This window comes from Populus alba, chromosome 2 (assembly GCF_005239225.2).
Source record: "Populus alba chromosome 2, ASM523922v2, whole genome shotgun sequence".
NCBI classification, from domain to species: domain Eukaryota; kingdom Viridiplantae; phylum Streptophyta; class Magnoliopsida; order Malpighiales; family Salicaceae; genus Populus; species Populus alba.
In genome coordinates, this window is record NC_133285.1 from 17,627,907 (window position 1) to 17,644,129 (window position 16,223).

General features: G+C 32.6%; 1 protein-coding gene across 1 annotated transcript in view; it reads right to left on the bottom strand.

Annotated features, from left to right (window-relative positions):
* Positions 1 to 10,188: 10,188 nt before the first annotated feature.
* Positions 10,189 to 16,223, bottom strand: part of LOC118032014 (endoglucanase 11) — a 29,658-nt gene continuing 23,623 nt past the window's right edge. The window contains exon 5 of the mRNA XM_035036571.2: positions 10,189 to 10,851. Within this exon, the coding sequence (XP_034892462.2) occupies positions 10,189 to 10,851 (663 nt within the window). The remainder of the gene's footprint in view (positions 10,852 to 16,223) is intronic.

A 16,223-nucleotide genomic window follows, 5' to 3' on the forward strand; every position in this document is an offset into this window, starting at 1 on the left:
TAAAGCTAAATAATTTGTAAGAATAAAATAAAAACAACACAATAAAGTAAAAAAGTATAAAGATAAAGAAATCAAATACAATTATTTATCCTCGTTTAACCTTGTCTACATTCAGTCCCAGGACTAGCTTGTGCTTTCCCAATCCACCATTTGATCATACCTACATGAGCAAGGAACAAATCTTTTACAATCACATTTTACAAGCTTATGAGCTAACCTAAGTATTGATCTGGTATCACTCGCGCCACCAATTCACGAGTATTGATATGATGTTGCTTATAATTCCATAATGATTAGTTTAGTAACCTAACTGGTTATTCTCAATCGGTAACAAATCAAACAAAACTTAAACACAATAGAAAAATATGCAATAATATAACAAATATTTTTAAAATGCTCTTTGAAAAATTTAAAGTTTTTTTATTTTTTAATATTATTATATTGTTAAATATAAAATGGGCTGGATCTGACTTAGCCATCCCGGCTAGGCTAAAATGGGTCAAACCCGACTCAATCGGTCGGAGCACATTGGTGGCCCAATAACCTTTTTTTTTTTTTTTTTGGGCTGGATCCAGGCTAGCCATCCGAGCTAAGCTGAATGGGTCCAGCCCATCTTGGTCCCCTTATGTAGGACATGAATACATTCACATCCTGGATGTATGAGGGAAAAAAAAAAAACATGCACATAAAGGAATGGATAAAAAAGCTTACTTGGGCTAAGGGTGTTGCTGGCTAGTGGTGTTGAAATTGTAATGATTGAGGATGTGGTAGTTGAGGAGTGGCTGAGATCACGATAGAGAAAGGAAAGAAAGAGGTTGGCAGGTAAAAAAAAGGGGTAGGGGCTGGTATTTTTCAAACTTTGGCTTTAGATTTCTTTCCCCTCAAATCCTGGAATCCACCACTATTTATAGAGGGTGGAAGAGGGATATTTTTTCTTTATTAGAGACAAATCTTAACTTATAATTTAGTTCGGAAGGATCTCAACCGTTGGTTTAAAGTAATCATTATGAACTACCAAATTTTGACAATTAAAGGTAGCCTAAGTTGGCTTATTTAGGCCAGTGTCGCGGCCACTACAGTGTCAATCAGCCAAAAAGAACTATTATGGTGGTATATCTTTTGTCAAATTTGATGAAGAGACGAAGCATTAAATGCTTTGAAAATATAGTCCCCCGAGCAGTTTCTTTCGGGCCAAAGGAGGAAGAAGATGAACAGTACTAGACGACAAGTCATCTGAGTTTTTTTTGTTTGTTTGTTATTGTTTAGTCAAAATGATGTTGTTTTGGTAAAAATGTATCGTTTCATTTAAATAAAACGACATCATTTTGGCTTTTAGGTTTTTAATGTAGGGATTTGATTGAAAAATTCAATTTAGTTCTTTAGCATTTGATTTTTTTTAATTTCACCCTAAATTGGTCCAGAACTTTTAATTTTATATAATTTTTCCCCTGTCAAATTTGAACATTAGCCCCAAATTTTAGCGTCATTTTCATTTTGGTTCTTAGTCCTGGATTTATACAAATTAATTCTTAATTGACTATTAAACTTTGAATTCTTTTCAATTTGACCCCTAATTTCAATGAATTTAGTTCCTAGAGTTTAACGCCTTTTCTAAAAAGGTCTTTCACTATGAATTTCTTTAATTTAACTCCTAATTGACCCTAAATTTTGATTTTCTTGTAATTTTACCCCTAGTTTCAACCAATTAAATTTGTAAAAAATTATATTTGGTCCTCTAAAATTTCAATATTCTCAATTAAGCTCCAATTGGGCTATCATACTTAGTTTTTCACAAATTAAGTCCATAATAAAATTGATTTGACCCATTTTAAGTATAATTAAGTCTTTGTACTTAATTAAATCTTTTAATTTAACCCAAATGAATTTTTTAAAATAAATAAACTTTTAATTTGGCCCATGATTAAATTAAATTGGCATATTAAAAATTTAGTTATATCGCTAAACTTAATGTTTTTGTAGATTCATCCAATAATGACTTAATTTAACCTTAAATATGTATTGTCTTTTTAGTTTTATATACAATGAGGTACAATTAGGCTCTCAATTCATTCAAAATCACAGCTTGATCTTCCTTTATATTTGAAATCCTCTCCAGCTTGCTTTTCTCAAAATACGAGTCTTCTTGTTATTATTATTTTATTTTTATTTTGGAATAAAATAAAGATTAATTTTAGGAATAACCCAGGAATGGGTTATGACAGAAATAATAAATATTTATAGGTATTTTAAAAAATAATTCTTTATCGCTTGTATAGAAGTAGTTATTGCACAAAAGCTTTCTAAAATGGATAAAAATCCTAAACATCATCTATTTGGTTGGTTCTAAAGGTTATTTGGCTGATCCTGAAGCCTACCTTGCTAATTATAGGATTTTTCAATGTATCTTTTTTTTTTTTCAACTTGATATTTCTAAAGGTTTCCTAACCCAACAAGATTTATATGACCCTCGTATCTATGAATGGTCATTCTAAGGTTTTTTGTAATACGCATATAAACATTATGATTATTTTTAAACATATTCTATTATCCTACACTTAAAAAAAAACATATTCATGATATTCCTTTCTCGATGTGATAACCTCATTCCATGCATATAAAATATTATACTCCATACTTAAAATCTTCTTCAACAACAGCTATAGTCCAATGTTATTCTTACCTAGTTTAAACTTGTGCTAAATATAACATTAAGCATTTTTAAGTATAATAATCTCAAATTAGTTAATTAATTTGTCAATCCATCAAAATATTAGATTGAATAATCCCTAGACCAACACTATATACATAAAAAAAGAAAGATACACCATCAAGATGAAAAGCCTTAAAAATATTTTCCTCTATCTTCTCTCCAAGCCACCAATACCATTCCTAATTTCCCCTTCATTTCATTTATTTTCTCTCATTTATTTCCTTTCCTTTCCTTTCTCTTTTTATTATGTCCTTTTCATTTTGTCCTTCTCTTCCACCAACATACTCAACCACTTCTTCATCACCATAATAACCCATACTAGTAGTTGTGTCCCTTATGTTCTTTGTCATAATTCAGCAAACCTTCTTCATATAACCTTATAAAATGAACCAACGAGCTATTATGTCAGCCTAAATCGACTTCCCTTTAAAAACCATTCATTCATCCTTCTTCATATATGACTAAAAAACATAATCCACTTCTTTGATGAACCTTTCAAAACGACACTTTAAAAATCACTAAACACCCATGATCCGCCAACCACTCACCAACACTCATTAAAACCCTAACTCACATCGCTGAACAACCAATACTAGGCCATATTAAACCTCACTAGCCACCACCAACCATACACTAGTTGAACCATTAACAATCTAAAATGGTAACAATAGTAATAATATTAAACCTATTAACAATGACAGACAACCATATCGAGGAGAAAAAAAACAAGGTTGCTTAAATACAAACCAACCACCATCTCCTTCCTCAAGTAACAATAAACTGAACCACCTATTGGTGTAGTTTGTAAATGAATAAAGAAGAAGAAAAAAAATGTCTATACCATATTTAAAAGAAACACTCTCTCGTAAGTGTTTATAAGTGTGAGTTTCTATTGTGTAGTAAATTAAGTGAAAGCCATGGTGGAAGGTTTCTCTAGTAGGCTCCCTAATGCTATTATATGGACATTTATAATATCAAAAAATGACACTTGAAACTTTAAACTTAATATGTCAATGGGATTAATTAATTAATTATTTTTAAAAAAATTTCATAATTAATTTTGACATTTATGATTGTTGGGATAAAACTAAATAACAACCATTCAATTTAATTTAAAATATAATTATTTTATTAACAGTCATATAGTTTGATTAACAATCATAATATTAAAAGACATAATGTTTCATTATAATGTTTTTTAAGTCTAATAAAACTTGCTACTACATATAAAACTATAGACAATAATAAATATAGTTTCTTTTCTTTTTCTTATCTTTTCATTCTTTTAGAGGTTTAGTTGTATTTTTGGAGGTGTTGTCTTTGTATGAGATAAATAAACACCTTAAAGACAGTGTTTTCAGGCCTTTAAGCCATCTCCTTATTTTGTCCATCTTAAAATATTTTGATAACAATTTTAAGTTGTTTAATCTAATGGAGACAAATATTAATTCAAGTGTAATGGTTGCTAAGGATGTCAAAATTCAACTTGATCGTTTTAATTATATGAATTACACAAGATGGGTGGATAAGATAGTGTTCCTGCTTACTTCATTAAAGATTTACTACATTCTTGACTTGAATCTATTTGCACTACCTAAACCATAAGAAGATGATTCTACTACTATTAAGACTGAAAGACTAAAATGCAAGCAAGTGCTTTATCAAAGGCATATTCTAAATACTTTGACTAGTCTACTTTATGACATTTTCTCTAAATTAAAGTCTCAAAACAAAAAATTTAGGTTGCCTTGGAGACACATTATAAGCAAGAAAAATCAGGTTCTAATAACTGCAATAAGCCAATTATGGATCAAATCCATGAAATTTCAATGTTGATAACAAAACTTAGTGACTTGGATATCAAAGTTCCTGATTCACTTCAAGTAGGGGTTGTTTTTTTCAAAACTTCCTCCATCTTGGAATGAATATAAAAAAAATATTGCATTCTATAGACGATTATACCTTTGAACAATTTCAAACACACGTAAATTGAGATTCAATTTTGTATGCGTGAATTGCAAGTAATATATTCTAAAGTGAAATTGAGTATTGAAACTGGTTTGACAATGACTCAAAACAATCTGAAAATAAAAAAAAATAAAAATTTAAGAAGAAACAACATGCTAACAAGAAGCATAAGGTTTGTTTCCATGGTAGAAATAAAATGCACTACATAAAAGAGTGCATATTAAAAAACATTCAATAAGAAAGGTAGTTCTTTCAAAGTGAATATGGTTGAAAAAGACAAAGTGAAGGAGTTGGTTGTCATGGTTTCAAACATTTAAACTAGAATGATTGTTGAATTAAATATGACAACCAATGCTATGAAGACTTCAGATTGGTGGTTATATTCAGGTACAATAGTTCATGTCTGCAACAACAAAGCATGGTTTAAGACTTATGAAGAATTGAAGAAACCTGAAGAGGTCTTGATGGGCAACCATAATTTTCCAAAAGTCTTGAGAAAAGAAACTATTAAGTTGTACTTTACTTCTAGAAAAAAATTATCTTTAGTCAATATGTTTCCTCGAGATTAGAAAAAACCTTGTACCTGTTAGTCTCTTGAACAAAAAAAGGTTCAAGATTATTTTAGTGTCTGATAAGGCTATTGTAACTAAGAGTGAGATGTTTATGAGAAATGATTATTCTTGTGATGACATGTTTAAGTTCAGTATTAATGAAATCAGTGTTATTTCTGCTTATATAGTTAAATCTACTTCTTTTCTTTAACATGCTAGATTAGAACATCTAAATTATAGATATTTAAAATGTATGTGTAAGCATGGTTATATTTCATATCAGCATGATAATAATGATAGATATGAAGTATGTATTCAAGAAAAGATGAAAAAAAAAAAGCCTTTTCCTAAAATAGAAAGAAATTCTCAATTTCTTGAGTTGGTCCATTCTGATTTATATGAAATAAATGGTATGTTAACAAAGGGTGGGAAAAGATATTTTATAACTTTGTTGATGATTATTCTCGTATTTTACCTTTGTTTACTTGTTAAGAATTATAGATGAAGCCTTTGAAAAATTCAAGGAATTCAAGAAAATGGTAGAAAATAAAAAAGAAAGCTAAGTTAAAATTCTTAGAAGTGATAGAGGTGGTGATTACTTTTCTAAGGAGTTTTTTTAACATTTTATGAGGAAAATAGAATAATTCATGAAATGACAACACCCTATACACCACAACATAATGGACTTACTGAAAAGAAAAATAGGACCTTAGTGGATATGGTTAATGCCATGCTTTTAAATGCTAATTTACCAAATAATTTATGGGATAAAGCTTTAGTTACTTTTCACATTCATAATAGAGTACCATATAAAAAATTAAATGTTTCTCCCTATGAAGCATGGAATGGTAGAAAACCAAATCTAAACTATTTTAAAGTGTGGGGGTGTGTAGCTTTTTATAAAGTTTCTGATCCTCAAAGTACAAAATTAAAACCTAGAGGTCTTAAGAGTGTTTTTGTTAGTTATGCACAAAATTCAAAAGCTTAGGCTTTTAGATTTAGAAACTAATATGATTGTAGAATTTATTGAAAATAAATTCATAAGTGATTCAAATGTGTAATAACGAAATCTAAAAGTAATGACTTCTATCTCAACGTTAAGAGAAAAACATAAAAACCTAGAAGTAATAAGTTCAAGTGAACTTTAAAGAAGTCAAAGAGTTAGAAAGGAAAAACACATAAATACAGATTTTATTTCTACCGATTCAATTGTATTTTTAGTGGAAGGTGATAAAAATATAGCACTGAAAAGGACACTTATGATCCTAAATGTGGAAGATGATCTAAAGGCATTCCGTGAATCTATGTCTTTTAGTGATGCTGTCTTTTAAAAAGAAGCAGTAAATGGTGAAATGAATTCAATAGCGTTTAACAATATGTCGGTCCTAGTAGATTTACCTCTAGGTTCTAAACTAAAATGTAAGTGGGTATTTAGAAGAAAATACAATATCGATGGTTCTATACAAACCTTTAAGGTAAGATTGGTTGCCATAGGTTTTACTAAAAAAAAAAAAAAGATGTTGATTATTTTGATATTTATTCTCCGATGACAAAAAATAAATTAATTAGAGTTTTATTTGCGTTCACATCAATTTATAAATTGTATGTTCATCAAATGGATGTAAAGATGACTTTCTTAAATGAAGATTTAAAAGAGGAAGTGTATATAGAGCAATCTGATGGTTTTATACTTCCCAGAAATGAAGAAAAAGTTTATAAATTGATAAAGTTTTTACATGGTTTAAGGCAAGCTCCGAAACAATGGCATGAAAAGTTTAACAAAGCAATTTTGTTGAATGGTTTTTATCACAAGGTGCTGATAAATGCATGTATTCCAAATTTATAAAAGATTTCGGTGTGATTATTGCCTCTATGTAAATGACATGTTAATATTTAGAACCAATATGATTGGAATAGTTAAAATCAAAATGTATCTCATTTCTATCTTTAAATGAAAGATTTTGGTGAAGTAGATACAATTTTAGATATCAAAGTTAAGAAACATAGTAGTTGCTATGCATTTAATCAATCACATTATATTGAGAAAATGATTGATAAGTTTAAATATCTCAATGTAAAGGAGGCTAATGGCCTATTTGACTCAAGTATAAAGTTAAATGATTAATATAATAAAACGGTAGCACAACTAGAATATGTTAATTTCATTAGAAGTCTTTTGTATGTTATGCATTGTACAAGACTAAATATAGCTTTTACTATATGCAAATTATCAAGAAATAAAAGCAAGCCGAATACATATCATTGAAAGACTATTGCAAGAGTCTTTGGATATTTAAAAAGAATGATCAATTTAAGTTTATTTTATTTTGATTTTCCAGTTATGATAGAAGAATATTTATGATTGAATAATTAGTTTTGAGTAATAATAAATCCATATCAGAATGAATTTCTCAATTGATAGCTTCATATAAAGTAAAACACTTATTTCATTTTTTTTTTAAATTAGGTCATGTAACTTTGAACCGACAAAGCAAACAAAGTGACTTGGCCCAAAAATGAACGAAACATGCTTTCAAGCGTAATTTTGATAATCTTGCTAATTTTAGGTTATAGGCCAAAAATCAAATAAAATGTGATGAGTTAATTTCTTTATTAATTTTAACTTCACATTCAAGACTTGATTTAAAATAAATATATGAAATAGGTTTAGAAAATAATTAAGCAAATAATAAGAAATGAACTCAGGAATTAGAAATATACAAAGTGAACCTTCTTTTTTTTTGAAAGGATGTTTTTGGATTTTATTTTTTAATTACAACTAACTTTTTATATTTGTCTCTAAAACAAATGTATTTTTTTTAAAACTTTTTTAACTTAAAAATTTCATATGCTAGGTAGAGATTTGTATGTATTTAATAATGCAGTGTAAAATATTTTTCAATTACAAATATATCAAAATAAATTTTTTAATTCTTAACATCAACAAATTATAATAAAAAAAATACCAACAAAAACATCAATTCAATATTTTTTTCAAATAAAAAATTTAAAAAAGAGATTTAAACACAATAAACATTCAATCATTCTATGCTTTCATTACTCAAGATACATTGAACCTTCGAATAGTATAGGAGCATAGGGAAAGATCACACACGACTTGTTCATATACAAACCAACTTTTAAGTAATTACTCACAGAAGAGCACACCCATCATTGCCCACAGATCGAGTTGTCAGATCATGTATGAAGGCTGATGCCTACACAGTGTCTCCACTATTGGTCGGCAACACAAGTGAACAAAATTTTTGATGTGCCTTCCCTTCCCTTCCCTTTCCATCTACTTTACTTTTCTGTGTTTTTTTCGTGGTTGAAGATAACACTTTCCAGATCTTTTGCGGTGATTTGTGAGGCTTGATTGTCTGTTTATGGCCATGCCAGGCCACCCTGTCGAGTCCTTGGAAAAAAACACATCCAATTATTGAGGATCGGCCTAAATTTGTTGATGTTTTGTCTCAAGTGTACGAGTTCTACGTATAAATTTAGTCTCTGTACTGTTTGATAAATTTAACCTTACATGTTTTCCATGGCTATCAGATTCGCAGAAAAGGAGAACTTTGTATTCGAAGGGTTTTTTTTTTTTTTTTTTTTTTTGCGTAAATCCAAGTTTAGCCCCTAACGTATTTCTTTATTATCAATTGAGTCCTAAACATTTATATTTTCCTAAAATCACATTAGATGACGTTGCCCCTCTATTTATATTATAATATGCACACGAACTTTAAGAGCTTCTGTGCCAAAATAAGCCTCAATAAGCTCCAAATGATAATTCCACCTTTTAAAAAAACTTATTTGGCTTATATTTTTTTTTTTGCCCTTTCGATTTTTTGATGATATTTTCAATTCAAGTCAAGGTGATGATGCAAGGAAGGAGGCTCAAATAAAGAGGAAAGATAGAAAAGCCAGGCTAAAAATGAATGGCTAAGCCCCTCCAGGAAGAGTCCAACTCGGAATTAGACATGGCGTGTCGGCCTCATCGAAGAATGTGGTCTTGTCACAATTCTTCAAGACAAGGGATGGCGATTTCTCAGAAAAAAGACTGAAGATCTGGGAGCAAAAGCATAGATAATTTGCATCAAGTCTCAACAAGTCAATTAGGGCACTCTCTTTCTAAAAGTAGAGTCTGATTATATCTTTAGTCATGTTCTACCTATAAGTTAAGCAAATTTTGATTTAATTTTTAAAACTAGAGGTGCTTGATGTAATGAGCTGATTTTTTTTTTTTTTAAAAATCAGTTTGGCTTTATTTGTTTTCTATTTATCAAACCAAATTAGTCCATGAATTTTTTAATTGGACTGTTTTTTAGAGATTTTAATGCAACGGGTCAACTTTTTATTTTTTATTTCTATTTAAAAAAATCAAGTTGTGATTTTTTTTTAATTTTCTAATTTTTTTTTTGGTTTGATCTCCGTTTGGATTTTTTAATTAATTTTATCTCAATTTTTTTTTTTGTTAATTTTGATTACTTGGTTATTTTTCTCACCCCATTCCAAAGCTCCATTATTGAAAACCAAATTACTAAGCTCTATAACTTTAGTATTATAATTTTTTTAAAAAAATATCTATACAAAATGAAGTCTTTCCCTTTTCGTTTTTGCCAAAGGTGTTAAAAAAATTGTTTGAAAAACCATAATTAATTGGCATATTTAAGAACAAATGGTTCATCTATATTTTTTAACAAATTTGCTTACATTTTGTTTACGTAATTTTTCTCAAACATGCTAGATAAGATGATATGTTGTGTATAGTATCTACATGCTTATTTCCTTATTATTATTAAACTAAACAAATATCCAATATGAATCGTTACCAGATTCTATCTTCTCCCCACTGGAATTTAAACAACAAAAGGGAGAAGCACTAACAAGTCTTGAACACCATAGTCCAGCCACCAAGAAAGCAGTCTGTGGAAAATCCGATAGGATATGCTATTTTTATTCCTAAGAAGAAGCTGCCAAAGGCTGATTATGACTATCATCGCTCTTTTGGTCTTCCATTTGCAACAACTTGGCAAAAACTCCAACTAATGGTGCTGTATTATACGTGCAGGCCTCAGTCTGCATGTAATTTCCTCTCTGGTCCATGAAATTATCTTTACAATCAGGTCCTCCAACCACTGCCCCGACTACAACATTAGGGTTGGGCTCTTCCCGACCATACCAGAGGTCGAACCCTTGGGTGCACCCAATGAACCCCATGCTCTCTCTGTATGGCACCATTGAGGCCCCTCTGTGGTGCACTCTTGTGGGGTATTTAGGGCCATAACCCACTAAATAACTCATGTTCATTGGGTTAGAACCTAGGATGTAATCAACTTGAGATTTAGCAAAATGGAGCATCTCTTCGTAATCCACAGACCCTCCATGGCACTTGAGCTTTTGAGTCGAGTTTCGAAGGATATCGGAGTATATAGTGAGAAGGAAGGCTGCCGTGGATACATATTGCATGTTGTTCCATTGCCGGATGTGCAATAGACCACCCGGAGTGCGATTCACGTTGGAACCATTATTCTTGTTAAGGCATGAGCATATGTAGTACTCGGCTTTCGATCGGTATTGTTCCAACGTGTCCCTGTGCCCCTTGTGTTTTTCTTCCTCGAGCAACTGCAACCTCAATATATATATATATATATATATATATATATATATATATATATATAAATTAAAAAAGATATACTCAAACTAGTTTACATATAAGTCACGAATCAATCCCTTCTGCACAGATTATTTAAAGTTGAAACCTCTTGATTGACTATCATTCTCTTTGTACAAAAACCTCTTCGTGTATAAAATATCACGATACTACTATATATGCAAATTCAATTCAACTTCTAATATAAAAAAATATTAATCACAATTGAACTAACCTTTATAATACCGTAGTAGGACTTTATTTTGATTATCAAAAAAAAAAAAAAAAATTAAAAACAAGCCAACAAAAATACTAAAATTAAAATCTAAAATAATATAATTACATCAAATTTATAAAATTTTATGTTTTAATAAGGGATTTTACTTAATAGTGTCTTAAAATTAGTTTTGGCTTCTTTGGACTTCTTTAGGTTGTGTCCTAGCCAACCTTCCTATTTATATATATGTGGCAGAACATGACAGTAACTATAGGGATTGCAACATTAAAATAATCCTAAATTAATTTTTGTATTCAGATATCTACATGCTATGCATTCTATAATATGCCCCCTCAAGCTGAGGGTGGGGGGTCGACCTGAAGCTTGAATCGAAAAGTAGTAAAGGATGCAACAGGAAGTGGTTTAGTGAAGATATTTGCAAGTTGATCCTGAGAAGGAACATAATGAATCTGAATCTCTTTCTTGGCAACGCAGTCGTGGACAAAGTGATAATCCACTTCAACATGCTTACTACGGGCATGGAAGATAGGATTTGCTGAGAGATAGGTCACACCAAGGTTATCAAGTATTGAGGGAAATGGTAGGAACAGAAATTGAGGGAACATGCAGATATGTTAACAAGTATTGAAGCCAAATGGCTTTAGTGGTACCGTCAGTAAGGGCTTTATTCTCAGCCTTAGTAGAGGAGCGAGCAACTATGCGTTGCTTGCTGGATTTTCAAGAAATCAGTGTCTGACCAAAAAAGACAAGATAGCCACCCGTAGACTTGCGATCATCAATACTACTAGTCCAATCTGCATCTGTAAATCCATGTAGAGAAAAACAGGAGCCTCGAGTAATATGAAAACCATAAGATGTCGTACCTTTAAGATATCGTAGAATACACTTAACAACGGCCCAATGAGAATTTGTAGGAGCATGCATAAACTGATAGACTCTATTAACAGCAAAACAGATATCTGGACGGGTGAAGGTAAGATATTGAAGAGCACCCATGATTTGATGAAATCATGTAGGATCAGAGAATGAATGATTTGACAATATAGTAACTTTCGAAGGAGAGACTAGAGTATCAACAGGTTTGCAGGAAGTCATACAAGCTCAAGTGAGGATGTCAAGAATATATTTATATTGATGCAGCATTAAACACATACCTGTAGACTGAACTTCAATACCCAGAAAGTAGAGAACAACACCTAAGTCATGAAGCTTAAGCTCAAAGTTTAGAATTGTATTAAGCGATGAAGCATGGCAGAGTTGCTACCCGTAAGTAGAATATCATCAACATGTATGAGGAGATAAAAGATATTAGTACCATCAGATAAGATAAATAGAGAGGTGTCAACCTTGGAAGCCCGAAAACCAATGGAGAGCAAAAACTCACTTAGACGAGTGTACCATGTTTTCAGGGCCTGTTTTAAACCATACAATGATTTGTGCAATCTACACGTATGAGATGGAAGAGAAGAGTCAACAAAACCTAGAGGTTGTTTCATGTAGACCTCTTCAGTAAAAATGCCATTGAGGAAGACATTATGAATATCAAGTTGATGAATCTTCCAATTTCACGAAACCGCTATAGAGAAAACCAATCGGATAGTGGCCTACTTAATAACTAGACTAAAGGTTTTAGAATAATTAATGCCTTCCTGTTGGGCAAAACCTCTAGAAACAAGACGCGTTTTATAGCATTCAATACTACCATCAACACGATGTTTGATCCGATACACTCATCTACTGCCAATAAGATTCATCGAAAGATGAAAGGGAACCAAAGACCAAGTGTGATTAAAGCGAAAAGCGACAATCTCATCACACATAACATTATGCCAAACTGCATATCGATCAACATCAGAAAATGCAAAAGGCTTAAAAGATAGAGAGTGCAGTACCTGTGTGGAGGTAGGGGTGGCGACAACTGAAGCAACCAAATTTGTTGTCTTCAGCTGCTGCGGTCTAAGAATCATAAGATGCCTACTGATCATTGGTGGAGACGCATGGGAAGATGGTGGCAGGGAGGAGACAAATGGCAGTTAATAAAAAGATAGATCAACTATTAGTTTCAGTCCAGCTGGAGAGGATGATGAAAAAGCAGCCGCAAGCACAGGACTGTCAGTAGAAGAGGGGCTGTAAGTAGAGATTGAATCTGCAGTAACACTGGCCAAGAAGGGCGAAGCAGAGGAGGGATTAGAGATCGCCTCAAAACCAGGAGGGGATGAGACCAATTGACGAGTTGAACCTGCATCACAATGGTTAGATAAACAAGCATGGGATGATGGGCAGGGAAGTGACAGAGGTTGTGGTAGGGTGGCTGTTTGTTGTGGCAGAGCTGAATGTTGGTGATTGTTGGAAGTGGGTATTGGTGGGTGGTGAAGCAGAATCATGAAGGTGACGGTAGCGGGTTGGGTGGGGGTTGTGTTCAAGACCTTTGCAATCTATTTAGAATTATCAAATGGAAACACATGTTCATGGAAGCGGACATGACGAGAAATATAAATACGATGAGATGCAATGTCAAAACATCGGTAACCAAGGTGTGAGGAACTGTAACCAAAGAACACACATGAAGAGGAATGAAAATCTAATTTATGATTATTAAATGGACGCAGAAAAGGAAAACAAAGACACCTAAAAGTATGCAAAAATGATAATCAGGAGATCGTTGAAAGAAACAATCAAATGAAGATCGATGGGCAAGAAAAGGAGGAGGCATGGGATTTATAAGATAAAAAAGATTTTAAACGCATAATTCCAAAACCAAAAAAGTGATTTACATTACCCTAGAAAAGTAAGTCTTGTTTTCATAATATGCTTATGACGACACTATTGTTCCATTTTATTCATGAGTGTGAGGAAAAATCAGATGATGATGGATACCAACGGTCTGAAAGAAGGTGGACAGTTTGCAGTATTTCCCGCCCCAATCGGTTTGAACAGATTTTATTTTTTAATGAAAATTGACGTTCAATGAGAGTCTGAAATTGATAAAAAAAATAGAGTAAACATCAAACTTCGCAACGAGAGGATAATACCATACATATTTGGTATAAGCATTAACAAAGATAATAAAATAACAATAGCTATCTGAAGAAAAAAGGGGAGTAGGGCCCCATTCAAGCAGAAGTTTTGTGACTCGTAAGTCCTAAAGACAAACACGATGATTTTCCCAAAAGACAACTTTGATATTGAAAATAAAGACGTTTATTGTTATAAATGATCTTATTTTTCAAGAATAACAATTGAAAAATACATTAAGTAGGATGACCTAATCGACAATGCCATAAATCAATAGAAGCAGAAGTGCAGGGAGACTAATAGGCTTGAGGAACTAACGTGATGGAAGACTTGTCAGAGTATAAAGGCTATTTTTACTCTGACCCGAGAGAAGGACTTCATTGGTGTTGAAATCCTTGACATAAAACACACGAGGGTGAAATTCAAAATAAACATTATTATTAAGATAAATTTTTTGAGCAGGGAGTAGAGGTTTTGTGATTGCAGGAACATAAAGAACATTAGATAAGGTGAAAGAACGATGTGGCGTATATATTTTTGTATGATCGAGATGAGATATAAGAAGATCCTTACCATCACTAACATGTAAATTATCATTACCAAGATATGGTGTTGAAGCAGTCAAGGTGGCAAGATCAGGTGTGACATGTTGATTGGCATCGGTATCTGAAAACCAATCAGCAGAACCGGTTTAGGAGAGATTGCACTGCACCAGATTGGTAGTAGGTTGTTGGCCATAACCTTGCTGCTGGAGTTAAAGATAGTGAGGAGCGATATGGCTGAAAATCTAAAACAATTGGCAGCGTGGATTCTACCCCTTATTGCGCTACCAATTTCCCTGCCGAGTGCTTTGTCTACTGTTATCGAATGATGAGTTTTGGAAGTTGTGGTGATGAGGTCTAGAGCCAACAAATTGGTTGCCTTTATTGCTGGACTGGTTAAGGTACCAGTCGCCATTGAAACAACCCCTGTTGCGACCACAATTGCTAAAGGTTTGGCGTTGCGCAACAAGGGTAAACAGTGGGGTGTTGGGTGTGGGAAGCAGAGGAGCATGAATGGTAGCTGAAGATTTGTGAAGAAATTCATGCATAAGGAGATGACTGTGAAGATTTGTATACGATAAAAGTTTGGCCTTGGTAATAAGACTTTCATCTAAGTCTTTAAACTCTCCTCGAAGACCACGAAACACATATAAGTTGAAATCTTCAAGTGAAATCGGCCGGCCATTAGCGGCTAATTCATCAATTAAGGCCTTAGCTTTTTGCATAAATTGAGTCATTGATTCATCACCCTATCGAAGATCCTAAAGAGAGCCATAAAGTTGCATAATATGAGAGTTTGAGGTGGAAGCGAAAGCTCACTCAAGAGTGTGCCAGGCATAACAAGATGTAGAACTTTCATGGACAAGGAGGAAAGAATAGTACTCAGAACAAGTTGGTCATGTTGTTTCCAGTGAAGAAAGAATGGATTTACCTAAAGAGAGGTACCATCTCCGGCAAGAACATGTGGAGATGGACATGTGTTGGAGCCATCAACAAAACCAAAAACTCCTTAACATAAGAGATACGACAGGATCTGCATACACCAATATAGATAATTGGTGTTTGTTAATTTGAGGGAGATGACTTGATGAGTGTGAGAGAGGGAGATTATGCTTGCGGCAACAGAGACAGAGACTACATTAGACGCAAGTTGCAAGAAGGGAGTATTATAGGGGTTGAAGAGAGGTTGTTCACCAGCCACGACAGAGGAGAAAGCAGGCGGTGATGCAACAGAGGAAAGCAGAGGAGTTGTCGTAGGAGAAGAAGTCTGCACCATCGGTGTTATAGAAGAGGAAGAAGTAATGGGTGGTTGTTCCATTGTAGACGAGGCTATGAGGAAAGTGTTTTAATTATTTTAAGGCTCTGATTACAATTTGAGAATAATATAATGTGTTAGGTTGTGCCTTAGCCAACCTTTCTATTTATATATATGTGCAGAACAAGATAGTAAACTGTAGGGATTACAACATTGGAAATAATTCTATATTAATTTTCTATTCAAGATATATACATGTTATATATTATATAATAAGGATTTACAAAACATAGG